Genomic DNA, 14,505 nt, shown 5'->3' with positions numbered 1-14,505 from the left:
GGAAGCGAGCCCCTGATTGGGCAGATTCTCTGTTAACTTTTTATATGTTTTGCTTCAAATTACAATTATCCACTTTCACATCTGTCAAATGTAACTCATATCAGTCATGTTTACATTTTTCTTACATAATGTTGATACGAGAAAACGCCCACAAAGGTATATAATCTGTGGAATATAAAGTATTCTGTTTTAGTACTGCTAATCTTCAACCAATCGTTAGCTTTGTGTCATATACGCATTGGTCGTGTCAGCCCAGGGAACCGCGCCAAAATCGAATAACACGGACGAAAACATTGCGAAGATTTTGTTCTGATCATAATGTTTGTCAAGGATTTTAAGAAGAATTTCTATGACGCTATACAAAATCAGGTACACTACACTAATGAAATACAAAAACAGCATCGTATCAAATTCATACGAAAACATAAACAAATGTAAAGAAGGGCGAACGTGTTTACAATTTCATGAAGATAAAGTTATGCTTTTAGAAGCAGCTACCTCAATGTGATCTTTAAAAAAAAGCACATGTCGCATATAAATTTGAGAGTAAACTTAATTAATTGTAAACACATCTTGACCTGCGTCTACTTACATACCCAGGGTTTGATTAGAATGAGAGGTAACTAGCAAACATTTGAGTATTTGCTAATGTTCTGAGACAGTCTATGCAATAATGCAGATTAACAGGCGATGGTGAGGAAAGGGTTACTACGTTCCCCCGCTTATTTTATAAGGTACTTTTCATTACTTGTATATCTTGGTATTGGTTGAAAAAATTAGGTGGGGGTACGTAAGGAACTCTTACCCAAAGTGATATTTCATGAACTGGTCCAATTGCCCAATGAGGCATGCTTTTACACGCTTGTAAAATCCTCAGGCTTAGTCTTGTTGGATTTAGTATATGTCTATCTTTATCACTTTCCTATCAATCAATCATTATGCCTGGGTACAACTTTCTCCTACTTTCTGGTTCAACGGGGCGGAGGGGTAGCCTAGTGGTTAAGGCTTTCGCCCGTCACGCCGAAGACCCTGGTTCGATTCCCCACATGGGCACAATGTGTGAAGCCCATTTCTGGTGTCCCCCGTCGTGATATTTCTGGAATATTGCTAAAAGCGGCGTAAAAACTAAAATCACTCTCACTCATTCTAACTAAGCACCTCTTCATGACACTCTGGCCTGGACACCATCAACCAATCAAACAACCCTTTATGGATTACACCTTCTTAGTACTCGATGCATATGTAATGCTTGTCTACTGTTTCATCAAATTATATTCATATGCCATCTTGTATGCTTCACTGAAATGAATAAAAAAAATTAAAAAATAACATGGTATGCGAGGACCATGACCTGCCGAAGAGTGACATTGATGATGCAGCTGATGTTTATGATGTGGAAAAGTGACTATCACTTTAAGGAACTTGAAGGTGCTCTCACTCTTTGAAATTAAAGAGCTGTCTTCAGAATAAATAAAATGATGAGTTTTCAAAAAAGCTCTTTGAACTTACAATTTTGACTCTTACAAAATCCGGAAACGATATGATTTAAAGGTATGAAATAACACAACTTGATATTAATTCAATCTTTTTCATCATGTTAGCACTATTTTACCTCCCTTTTTTCATTTCAAAACTATTTGATGAACTTTACTCACGATTAGAGCTTGGAATTGACATTTATTTATTGTTTTGGAGCTTTTGGGAGTCATTTTCTAAATTTGTGAGTCACTAAAACAGCATTTTTTGGGACATGTGGGACACAGAAATTTGATGAAGTACCTCTAAAATCCTAACTAAAATCCTGTGGCGTCCTTGTGGACGGATATAATTGTTTTCTGGGAACGAACTTTCTGAGTTTGTAATGATATCCCATATTAAAATATATACATTCTGTTTACAATCATTATTCTAATGACATTGAAAGTAAGACGTATTATAGCATAATCATTATCAAGTCCATAACGCCTGAATGCCCACATAGCCTAATGAACTTTTCCTACCTAGTTGAATAATTTTAGGCCATATGTGCTGACACCAGTCATTGTATACGGTAATGATAAAAACTGTAAAATTCTTTCTTCTGTTTCAGCGAGTTCTAGTACTGGTGTCTTTCGATGTGGATGCATTATGTGCGTGCAAGATTTTGCAGGTTGGCAGATATGTCTTATTCTGTAATTTTGTTTCTTTTCTTTCTTCTTTATTTGAATTCTGGGGCAGTGGGGTAGCCTAGTGGTTAAAGTGTTGGCTCGTCACGCAGAAGATCAAGGTTCGAATCCCCACATGGTTACATTGTGTGAAGCCCATTTCTGGTGTCCCCCCGCCGTGGTGTTGCTGGAATATTGCTAAAGCGGCGTAAAACCAAACTCAGTCAGTCAGTCAGTATTTGAATTCTCTTTACATTTACTTCTGACGTGGGTTAGGAGACTGGCCTCATGTCTGGAGAAATGTCAGCAACAAACTGACATAGCAATATAATGCCCCTTAAGATGGGAAAAGAAGTTCTGATTCCACCTTTTTTTGATGTATGATCAAAGTGAAATAGATCACATAGTCTACACAAATGTTTGTTTGGGTCAGTTTGAGAGTACACTGTTATCCCAGTCTATGGTTACGTGTTGTGTTTCAGTATCACTATACACCATTGTTATAGTCAGCGGATGCTTGTTGCTATGGTTACATGTTTTGTTTCAGTATCTGTTCCAGTGCGACCAGGTCCTATACACCATTGTCCCGGTCAGTGGCCTGGAAGACCTGGAGCGGGCCTTCGTAGAGAATTCAGAAGGCGTGAGTTCTCATATATGTTAAATGGATGTATAGACAAATTGGAGGGTAGACGCCACAATTATGATTCAGACCTGGAGCGGGCCTTCGTAGAGAATTCAGAAGGCGTGAGTTCTCATATATGTTAAATGGATGTATAGACAAATTGGAGGGTAGACGCCACAATTATGATTCAGACCTGGAGCAGGCCTTCGTAGAGAATTCAGAAGGCGTGAGTTCTCATATATGTTAAATGGATGTGTAGACAAATTGGAGGGTAGACGCCACAATTATGATTCAACAAGCCTACACACATGTGGATGAGAAGGTGACCCAGTCAGGAAGGATCTTTCTGTGCAGAGTTGTCTCCCTTCTTCATGTGAGCGTATGCTGATCATGAGTTTTAAGGCCGGGGTGCAAACCTCCAAAAAACCTGTGGGTTTCTAGTTAGTCTCCTGTTGGCAACTCTTCAGCAGTGTAGATGTTTTCTGACAGGATTCCTAAGCTATGGGTGCCTGGCAAGAGCCTGGCGATGTCAAAAGTTAACCTTGGAATTTACTACTAGAATAAACATGTGTCTTATAGTAAATGTCCCAACAACTCTTTCACTACATGTTTTGATGACTAAAGAGATTAATTTGATTAACATATATGAAATTCCAAATTTTACTTATGTTCTGAAAATAAAATCTTCAACATGGTGGTGTCAGCATCAAATAAATGTACATCCCTAACCCTGCACAGCATGGGGTCAGGGGAGTGGGGAGGGAGTCATTTTCACATCCTGCCTGAAATATGAAACCCTGAATGAAACTTTTAGCCAACTCACAGGCTTGTTTCTATGGAAACGCACCTAATCTGGGCACCTGACTGATACAGTCGGAACTTCAAATCTGTGTTTGAAAAAGAGAAATATGTTTTCAAAGTGTATGTTTTGTAGGCTGTCTGCATACATACATGTTACAGTGAACCTTCACAACATACTTCTTTACAATGTGGCTTAATTTCATCATGAACCGGTTAGTCAATTTTGTGATATTTCATGGAATGTACTAGAATAGTGCATGGATTTGCATCAAAAGACAGCTTTAACAAGGCAAGGAGGTCGCACCCCATATGTGTATAGGTTTGAACCCCGGCCTTTAAACCTCTGGTAGTGGGTCAGCATCTCACCTGTAAAGATTGGTTTAGATTTTTCTTCCAGTCTTTCTTCCCGTATTCTCACTGCCCACCCACTGATATTACATATTCGACTAAATGACAAATGGTAAAAACTGTAGGTGAAATTTGGTCAGTATTTGGCCTATGATTACACAATGCAATGTAGTATGTGGTCAAATGTAACATTCTGCAAAATGGAAGTCGGACAACTGGTAGTCTAGACTGTGGACTTTGTGTACTGATAAGTGTAAATTGACACCGCTCCCACGGCTAGGTGTCTGACTTTGTGTTCTGGTGATTTGGTACTTTACTAAGAAAGTCTAATCCAAAATATAACAAACGTAATATTTGACCACTTTCTAAATGGCATTGTGTATTTCATTTCTAAATGGCATTGTGTAATCATAGCTTATCAGAGGGGTACACAAATTATTGCCTGTGTTGAAATGATATACCAGCATTCATGATGCTCTGTAAACATAGCTTATCAGAGGGGTACACAAATTATTGCCTGTGTTGAAACGATATACCAGCATTCATGATGCTCTGCAAACATAGCTTATCAGAGGGGTACACAAATTATTGCCTGTGTTGAAACGATATACTAGCATTCATGATGCTCTGCAACAATGTGCACCAGGAAACAAAATGGCATCTTTAATAAGACATGATAATATTTCTCACGCTACTGTCGGTGTTTCCAGATCAAGCATGTTGTGATGATCAACTGCGGTGCCACTGTGGATGTTGTTGAGATGTTGCAGCCACCGGAGCACGTCCGCTTCTACATCAGTGACAGGTACACTTCCTCTCCAGCATTTTCCCTGTAGGAAAATGTTTGTAACTTTGTTTGTTGGTGTACGCCGCACTCAGTGATATTCCAGCAGTCTATAAATAATCAAGCCACTAAAAACTCAAACAATGGCTCAGCTATTATATAGAATGCACATTTTTTTAAATATAATAGTGTAGTGGTAGAATTTTGTAAAATCTTTATTTCTTCACCAATTTCGTTCAAATTTGAAATATATGTAAATCATAACATATAAACACAATATATGATTACAAAAATCTAGATTTTTATTTTTTTAAATTATTGTCCAAATAGTGATTCGAACCCATGTTTTAATATCCCATGCTTTGACATGACTGAAATATGCTGCTCAGAATTAGTGAAGGACCACCTAGTTCTTTCATATAACATAAGGTAATCAGCCATGGTGCAGAAATTGAAATATACCTCAAAAGACCACTAATTCTTTCATATTACTAATCTATCATGCAGTAACAGATTAACTTTAGTGATAGGAAAGAATTTGCGATGACACAGTAATATGAAGGAATCATGTGGACCTTAACTTTAGTTGAGTAGTATGATTCATGACCTGAATATGATATGTTCTTTTGCTTGCAGTCACCGTCCGGTAGACATCCACAACGTGTTCAACGCTGTGCAGGTCAAGTTGTTGATGAAGGAGGAGGAGTTGACGGAGCTGCCAGAGTACGATGAAGTCTTCAGGGACGATAGTGTAAGTCAGAAACACGTCTTGTCGCACATCACTTCGGTTTGAGTCAAGTTGTAAGTCAGAAAAGCATATGGCGGGGTAATTTTTTGTTGCTGTGGTTTCATTACATACATGATACACACATCTAAAGAAACAATGTCATGAAAAGTTTGACACTATCATCATCCAGATCATTGGTACATATCTCCTCGACTGTCTCAGTTTGTTTGGAGCTTGGCCAACCGCTTTCAACCAGCCAACTGTCTCCCCACAGTTCATTGACGACGGAGCTGGCTACAACAGCGTCGCCGGGTGACGTTCATCATAAATCAACACTTCAGGTTTCTTTACCTAATCGCCGATCCAGATCACCACATCATTCTAGATCACCACAACGATCTAGATCACCATCACAAGCCCAATCTAGATCAACGTGCCGATCAAGATCACAGGAACGATCCAGATCACAGTCACGATCCGGAGCACAACCATGATCCACATCACATGATCAATCCAGATCACCTAACCGATCCAGATCACCAAACGGGTCCAGATCACAACTTCGAATCAGATCACCGGACATATCCAGATCACCGGACATATCCAGATCACCTAGCCGATCCACATCACAACATCGAAGTAGATCATCGGACCGATCCAGATCACCTGATCGATCCAGATCACAACCTCGAATCAGATCACCGGACTGATCCAAGTTACCTAACCGATCCGGATCACAACATCGAAGTAGATCGCCAGACTGATCCAGATCACCGAACCAGATCACCTGTTCGATCCAGATCACCTTATAGATCCAGATCACGATCACAGTTTCCAGTTAGTGCTTCAAATCGATCCCGATCACTTTACAAATCTTACCAACCAAGGTCACCTATACGATCTAGATCATCTTACAGAGTCATTGACCAATCGGGATCACAGTACAGATCCACATAGGATAGTCGAACCAGAGCTCCAATAAGAACCAGATCACCAACTAGAACTACAGCAACCCGGACTAGTTCTTCATATCATACCGGATCACCTAGCCATACTAGGGAATCCAGATCACCGGCTTACCAACCTACTTCGGTACTTACCACGTCAAGATCTTAATACAGTTCCTCTGACCGACGTTCGGGTGATCATTGCTCTGATACCACTAATAGGCCTACAGTCTCTTATGATGTTCCGTCTACACGCTCTGAGAATCCTTTGATTCACTCTAGGATCATCGCTGAGTCATGGGAACCTGATAACATACCCACTCCTACAGCGATCCCCGATATAAATATGATGATCAGGGCCATAACCTCAGCCTGGAACCAAATACAGCCGTCTACTCCAGCCCATCCGGCTTCGGTAGCTCCTGGCTCTTCATCTGGTCCACCTCCTGAGATTGATCCAGTCCAAATAGCCATGCCTGCATCTCCCGCTCACTCTGAGTTATCTACCCCTTGGGGTAGCTTTGCAGCAGTTGAGACACCTCAGGTACTCTTTTGAATTGTTGAGAAGCTCCAACTTCCCTTGAGTACTTCAGCAGATGACCTGGATCACTCTTATACTCTTAGGAACTGAGGATGCGACCCATTCAGCAAGCTTTGGCTGGAATGTGGGTTCACTCCCAGGGTTACGAGTTGATTCTCCACACTCCGGGATGGCTGAATCCTCATTTGCGGTGGTGGACAATGGCAGTGAATTTATCCAGGGGGATCCCCTTGGACATCCCTTCGCCAGATATCTTGATTCAAACAGACGCCTCCCTCACAGGGTGGGGTGTGTGTGCTGGGCCACCTGTCAGTCTCAGGTCTGTGGTCGCAGAGCGAGGCGCAACTGCACATCAATGTGCTGGAATTGAGGTAGTCCGGATAGTGTTCCAACGCTTATGGGAGCAGGTTCAAAGCCATGTGGTTCGTCCGGAGATGGACAACCAAATGGCAATGACCTATATCCTGAAGCAGGGCGGTACGGTTTCCCCATCTCTCCTGCAGGAGGCGTGGCAGTTTCGGCTCTGGTGCGACCAGTTCGACATACGGGTGATGCCTGTTTATCTCCCCAGGGCGGACAACGTTCGAGCAGACGCACTCTCTTGATGTATCCTGGCCCCACACTAGTAGATGCTGGGTGATTTTGGGGATTATCTCCCAGTTGTTCGGGTCATTCCAGATGGATCTGTTTGCTTTTGGAAGGACCAGATTCTGGTGTTTTGCTCTCGATACCGGATCCCAAAGCCATCGCCTCGGACGCTTTCCAGCTCGATTGGACAGACAGGGTTCTGGTGGCGTTCCCACCGTCAAACGAACGGCTGCTATCAGGAAAGATAAGCAGCTGTTCTGCTGTTATGGCGGTGGTAAGGCTGGTCCTCCGGCGAACAAGCAGACCATATCTAGGTGGCTTGTCTCTGCCATTTGTATGAGTTACACTCACAAAGGTTTAACTATTCCTGATGGGTTAAAGGATCATTCGGTTAGGGCTCTAAGATTGTTTGACGCTATATCCACTGTTTTCCCTCCCTGCACCACGCTTTGCTGGTGTGGGATTATAAGCGGTATATTTAGGACTTACCCATACATTCCTTCCCATTTTGATGGTTGGGGGGTGGGACGTCCGTCATTGTAATTTTGCCAGTAGCATATAAGCTAGGCTCCTTTTAACCCGCCTTGCCACGCCCCCGACTGATTGACATCAGCGGTCACGTGACTTGGTAAGTGTGTTTTTCTCTGTCTCTCAGCTTCGGCTGTGCCTTCGATTGAACTAAGGGAATGATAGCCAGACAGAATACCGCTCCCGATTCACCTTCGTTGGGAGTCTGTCTTATGCTTATATGTACCACAAGGAGGACTTCTTCTGAAAAAGAATTATACAAACCTGTAGAGGTTATGAATTCTTTGAAGAAAGTCCTCCTTGGGGTACGGCCGCCCACCTCCCCTCATTCTGTCTGACACGTTCAGCATGAAAAGTGAGGTACGAGGTAAGCAGCCAGAGTTACCTGCTCTTGGATGTAGGGGGTCCTGTGAGGGGCCCTGTAGGGGTGGTCTCACTAAACAAAACAATTTTTTTGTTTGGTAAAATATTTTATTGAAATATTGTTACAACTGTCGTAGGTATTTTAAATGGACATTTATATGCTTATATGTTCCCCAAGGAGGACTTTCTTGAAAGAATTCATAACCTCTACAGGTTTGTATAAATTTCTGGGAATATGGCTCATCACACAACAGAATCACACGGTCGTCCCAGAGGATCGTTGGGTCAAGATACAACATATGATATCTCAAGCAATGCTCTCTCCGCTGACACTATGTGCTTGGCAAAACATGCTTGGTCTACTCACCTCAGCTCAAGACATGACTCGCAGAGGGAGATTACAGCTCCGCCCACTACAATATTTGTGAACGCCCATCTCATCTCGACAGTTTGGATCCACTGATACTACTGGACAGCCTGAAACCATAACTCCTATGGTGGACTCAGACGTCGAATGTTTGCAGAGGAACCTTTTTGTCAGAGCCGGCTTGCAACACTCATCTCTACGTGGAAGCATCACTACAAGGATGAGGTGCTCACCTCGACAATGAAGTGGCAGCAGGGAAGTGGTCGAGTCAGGATCAGAGTCTGCACATCAACCTGCTGGAGATGAAAGCAGTGATCAATGCTTTACAACACTGTTCCAGCGTACTAAGGAACGCAAGGCTCACGGTCCACACGGACAACTCCACAGTAGCGTTCTACATCAACAAACAAGGATCAACTAGGTCAACAAGTCTGCTAAAACTCAGCTTTCTCCTGTTCAGCATCGTCGACAACCTGAACATCTACATGAAGGTATGTCACATTCCAGGAGCAAAGAATGTCATAGCAGACACCCTATCTCGTCCACTACAATCATCCCTGATGGAATGGATGTTACATCCAGAAGTGTTCCGGATCGTCATACAGCTAGACCTGTTTGCAACAAAGTTCAACAAACAACTACCAACTTTCGTCTCACCGATTCCGGATCCTCAGGCATGGGCAACAAATGCTTTAAGCATCTCCTGGGAAGGACGAAATGCGTGTCCACCTCCAGCACTATTACCACAAGTAATACAGAAAGTCAAGCAGACGACAACGCTGCAACTGATTTGGGTCGCACCCTATTGGCCAGCGAGGGTATGGTTTCCCCCGTCATAGTACAAGAACTCTGAAGTCCAACACTGAAACTACCAGAGCGGTCGAACCTGCTCATCGATCCACACACCAAGCAAGCTCACACTAATCCGGCATTGTTCCAGCTACATGCGTGGAGCATATCAAAGCTCACCTAAAGACAAGAGGGTACTCCTCCAGAGCAGCGAAAGCAGTGACACTAGCTCTACCTCAGATCAACTCGCAACTTGTACAACGACAAGTGGTAGAGATTTGAACAGTATGCAACGAGGAAAGGCTTTACAAAGGCTCTGAGAAAAATCTCACGCTTTTATCATGTGACTTGTGAAAATCAACGCTCTGGAGAGCAAATGGTTTAAGTCCATGCACACGTCAAGGACAGACTAGCATGAGTGATAGACCCTGTACTTGTATAGGACTTACTTGTAGATGAAGAAGGGTCGCATCTCCACTTGATGCACGCCATCAAGAGATGGAGTTGCAATAGATAACTAATGGAACATTAGTATATCTAAATTCCACACGGAAATGTCAGGAGAAGTTTCAATAGAAATCTGACAAGTTGTGGTTTATAGGGTGCTGTATAGGGACCCAGGTGCTCTCACAACCATCCTCAAGGGCGAAGAAGGAGAGAGTGACAAACATAGCTGGTCATGTGACCAAAAAGGGTGCCAAAGGAGGCAAGGGAGACTACTCGTGGGTGAGTGAATATTTTACGTCCGCTTTTTAGAAGGGAACTTCAAGTGATTTCAAGTGTTCCACTATCATTCGTAAGAAGAAGGAGACAAGCATTTAGCATGAGTCAGGATAAGTATCAAATATCAATTTTAGTCAGAAAACAAATTTTTGGGATACAGAGGTAAGTAAAAGCAAGTTGTAGACTTTAATACAACCGATGACTGGTGTTGTTTCAGTCAGACGAGGACTCTGGTAATGAGAGTGACAGTTCTGACAGATCGGGGAAAAAACGGAGGTTTGACGAGGCAGCCATAGACAGACGGAGAGAAAAGAGATTGTGGAACGAAAATAGGTGAGGTGAAAGTCAATAAGGTTGTATCTTCAATCATATCCGATAATTCAACCCTCAATTCCATGTTTCAACCCTCCAATGATTCTGTATTATAATTGGCCAAGAAACTTCTGCTTGTGATGTGACTATTAATAACTTCCAAGCTGCCATCGTTGAGCTGGTGACCCGTGAAGATCCGGGTTAGAACTGGTCTTCAGCAACCCATGCTTTGTCATATCAGATGACTAGTGTGGTCAGGCTCTCTGACTTGGTTGACCGAAGTCAACGTATCCCAATCACATAGATCGATGCTCATGCTTTTGATCATTGGATAGTCTGGTCCAGATTGTGTTATTTTCAGACCGCTGCAATACAGCTGGAATATTGCTGAGTGTGCCATTAAACAAAACAAAACAAAAAGAAAACATGTTCAGCTGGAATAGTGGTGAATGCAGAATGAAAACTGGTGGGGTTTCTGGGGCAGAAGTGACCTCATGTCCTCTTGAGTGTCAGAAACTCTGATCTGGAAACACAATACCAGTTTGCATGACTTGTCTGTTACACAATGAGACCCGTGAAGATCCGGGGTAGAATAGGTCTTCAGCAACTCATGCATGCCACAAAGGCGACTATGCTTGTCGTAAGAGGCGGGATCGAGTGGTCAGGCTCGCTGACTTGGTTGACACATGTCATCGCGCAGATCGATGCTCATGCTGCTGATCTCTGGATTGACTGGTCCAGACTCGATGATTTACAGACTGCCTCCCTATAGCTGGAATACTGCTGAGTGCGGCATAAAACTAACCTCACTCACTCACTTACTGTTACACAATGAAATTTGTTTGGTTTCATTTGTAAACAAAAAATGAATAAACATTATTGTTTTATGATCCGTGAAGCATTTGGTACTTTCAGTGTAGAATTCAGTGAAGTCATTTTGAATGTGAGTTAAACCCCATATTTACCCTCATCACTCTACACACAGCGAAATGTTTCATTCTAAAGGAATTCAAAGCAGTCTTCTGTTTCCTCTTAGCGTATTAAATGCTTGATCTGACAACTGTCTAATTGGAGGTCCATTTCAAAGTCACCAAGAGAAATTGTGCACAATTTTGCCGTAAAACTTGGAGGTCGGGAATTCTTTCAGAAATGTGTGTGTTCTATCTAGTGTTGGGAATTGGTTAAAATCTCATAATTGATGATTGGTTCATTACAACCAATCAATCATCGAAAATAATTGGTTAGCGTCATTTATGAAATGTGTTAATGCACAAAACATGAAGGGAAAAACCATGTAGTTCTTTGGGGGTTTTTTTTGGCAAAATTTCACATCTTTAAAGGATGACTAGTATGCAGGAACATAAATTTCTTAGAGTCTTTAAGATAAATTCAATCATGACTTGGAACGAGCTTGTAGTGCTTATGAAATGTAACAGACAAAACCAACCTAGTGAAAAATACTGTTAATGAAAACAAGAGTTCTAGAATTGTTTGTGTTCGATTATGAGAAAACATGATCGATTGCTTGGACGTTTAGTCACTGCGACCAATCTTCGATTATTTCAATTAATCGGACCACCACTAGTTCTATCACAGCAGAACAGAGATGAAATACCCTTGTCGGTTCTCATACTATCAACCACTGGTTTACTCGATCACCTTGGAAACAGCCATTACTTGATGTGATGGATACAAGTCAGACCCTAGAAGCAGTCTTGATAATCGGTGTCTGGTGTTTCTCTTGCAGGAACAAGGTCATATTTGACTACACAAAGTTCACATCATATGGAACTTCAGTAAGTATAGAACTCCGTCTTCTTTGGGCCAAAGTTTAGTGGATAGCTGAGTAGTTAAGACGGTCTCTCATCACCTAAAGCCCAGGTTCAAATCCCCACATAGGTACACTGTGTAAAGCTGGAACATTGCTGAAGGGAGGATGGATATGTATTATGTTGCTTTTAGTGCAGAACATAATGCAGCATAGTTTTAAAGCAACAAATCAAAGAAGGTTTATTTGGCTGATGGGCATGCTCTTGATATATTTGAGATCCGGGTTAGAATTGGTCTTCAGTAAGCCATGCTTGTCATAAGAGGTGACTAATGGTATCGGGTGGTCAGACTCACTGATTTGATTGACAAATGTCATTGTATCCCTGTTGAGTAGATCGATGCATATGCTGTTGATCACTGGATTGTCTGGTCCGATTATTTACAGATCAACGCCATATAGCTGGACTATTGCTGCGTGCGGCATAAAACTGAACTCACTCACTCACTCACTGATTCCATTACCATCTAGAATGTTGATCCCCCTATACAGAATATTGCCAATATGTTTATCATGTGGAGGTTAATTGCTCCATCATAAGTTAACAATAGAATGAGACTGAACTACATAATTTAATGACTTCTGTAATGAAACATGCCAAATTAATATGTATCTGTAATGATTTGTTTTCAGTCCTCCTTATTAATGTTTGAAATGGCGTGGAAGATGTCTAAAGACACCAATGATTTATTGTGGTGAGTTATCAAGATGTCAACACAGTTGACATTGACCGTGTCTTTTCAATTTGTCCTGCAGAGTTTGTTCAAACTTTAGGTAACGAGGAATAACCCAACAAAAGTTAATAAAATCATTAGAAATGTATGCATGTCTGGTAGCCCAAGACCACTAAATATGGACAGATTAGAATAATTGTATTCCTCGTTGAAGTATTTAAGGACTATATGTCAGTTTTGCTATAACTAAGTAACATCACCTGCTCCCTTCTTGTTCTCTAGGCTGGCTATTATCGGTGTGTCAGACCAGTATGTTCATTTCAAGACCCCAAGAGACAAGTACATGGATGATGTTATGGCGCTACAGTCTCACGTAGCTCGGCACAACCATCGGTGAGTTGTTACAACCTTAGTGCTACGATCATCTACAGTCTCACGTAGCTCGGCACAACCATCAGTGAGTTGTTACACCTTTAGTGCTACGATCATCTACAGTCTCATGTAGCTCGGCACAACCATCAGTTAGTTGTTACAACCTTAGTGCTACAATCATCTACAGTGTCACGTAGCTCAGCACAACCATCGGTGAGTTGTTACAACCTTAGTGCTACAATCATCTACAGTCTCACGTAGTTCGGCACAACCATCAGTGAGTTGTTACAACCTTAGTGCTACAATCATTTACAGTCTCATGTAGCTCAGCACAACCATTGGTGAGTTGTTACAACCTTAGTGCTACAATCATCTACAGTCTCACGTAGCTCGGCACAACCATCAGTGAGTTGTTACAACCTTAGTGCTACGATCATATACAGTCTCACGTAGCTCCGCACAACCATCGGTGAGTTGTTACAACCTTAGTGCTACGATCATATACAGTCTCACGTAGCTTCGCACAACCATCAGTGAGTTGTTACAACCTTAGTGCTACGATCATATACAGTCTCACGTAGTTCGGCACAACCATCGGTGACTTGTTACAACCTTAGTACTACAATCATCTACAGTCTCATGTAGCTCGGCACAACCATCGGTGAGTTGTTACAACCTTAGTGCTAAAATCATCTACAGTCTCATGTAGCTCGGCACAACCATCGGTGACTTGTTACAACCTTAGTGCTACAATCATCTACAGTCTCACGTAGTTCGGCACAACCATCGGTGAGTTGTTACAACCTTAGTGTTGCTGATCATCTGCTGTTTCACGATCATCTACAGTCTCGCATACCTCGGCACAACCATTGGTGACTTGTTACTACCTTAGTGTTACAATCATCGTAAGTGTGTTAGGTATGGGAGTAGAGATCACCAGGCCTTAGATTGCTGTATGCGATGCCCTGTTTCACATGCTGATGTTAGTGATTAGACAGTCATTACATCTTGTCTTTTATACACGTCTTTTAGATTACAGCTGACATT

The 14,505-nt window shown here is 42.0% G+C and overlaps 1 protein-coding gene across 1 annotated transcript in view; it reads left to right on the top strand.

The window, feature by feature from the left end:
- The first annotated feature begins 250 nt into the window (after window positions 1-250).
- LOC124259667 (cell division control protein 45 homolog) overlaps window positions 251-14,505 on the top strand; it is a 34,662-nt gene continuing 20,407 nt past the window's right edge. The window contains exons 1-9 of the mRNA XM_046693844.1: window positions 251-369; window positions 2,090-2,149; window positions 2,692-2,784; window positions 4,626-4,720; window positions 5,336-5,450; window positions 10,490-10,605; window positions 12,332-12,380; window positions 13,046-13,107; window positions 13,369-13,479. Coding sequence (XP_046549800.1) covers window positions 319-369; window positions 2,090-2,149; window positions 2,692-2,784; window positions 4,626-4,720; window positions 5,336-5,450; window positions 10,490-10,605; window positions 12,332-12,380; window positions 13,046-13,107; window positions 13,369-13,479 — 752 coding nt within the window. The 5' untranslated portion in view covers window positions 251-318. The remainder of the gene's footprint in view (window positions 370-2,089; window positions 2,150-2,691; window positions 2,785-4,625; window positions 4,721-5,335; window positions 5,451-10,489; window positions 10,606-12,331; window positions 12,381-13,045; window positions 13,108-13,368; window positions 13,480-14,505) is intronic.

The sequence above is a fragment of the Haliotis rubra genome, unplaced genomic scaffold (genome assembly GCF_003918875.1).
Source record: "Haliotis rubra isolate DU_JTF1 unplaced genomic scaffold, ASM391887v1 Scf731, whole genome shotgun sequence".
Lineage (NCBI taxonomy): Eukaryota > Metazoa > Mollusca > Gastropoda > Lepetellida > Haliotidae > Haliotis > Haliotis rubra.
The sequence above is the reverse complement of the archived record's forward strand: the minus strand, read 5'-3'. Positions and strand labels throughout refer to the sequence as shown.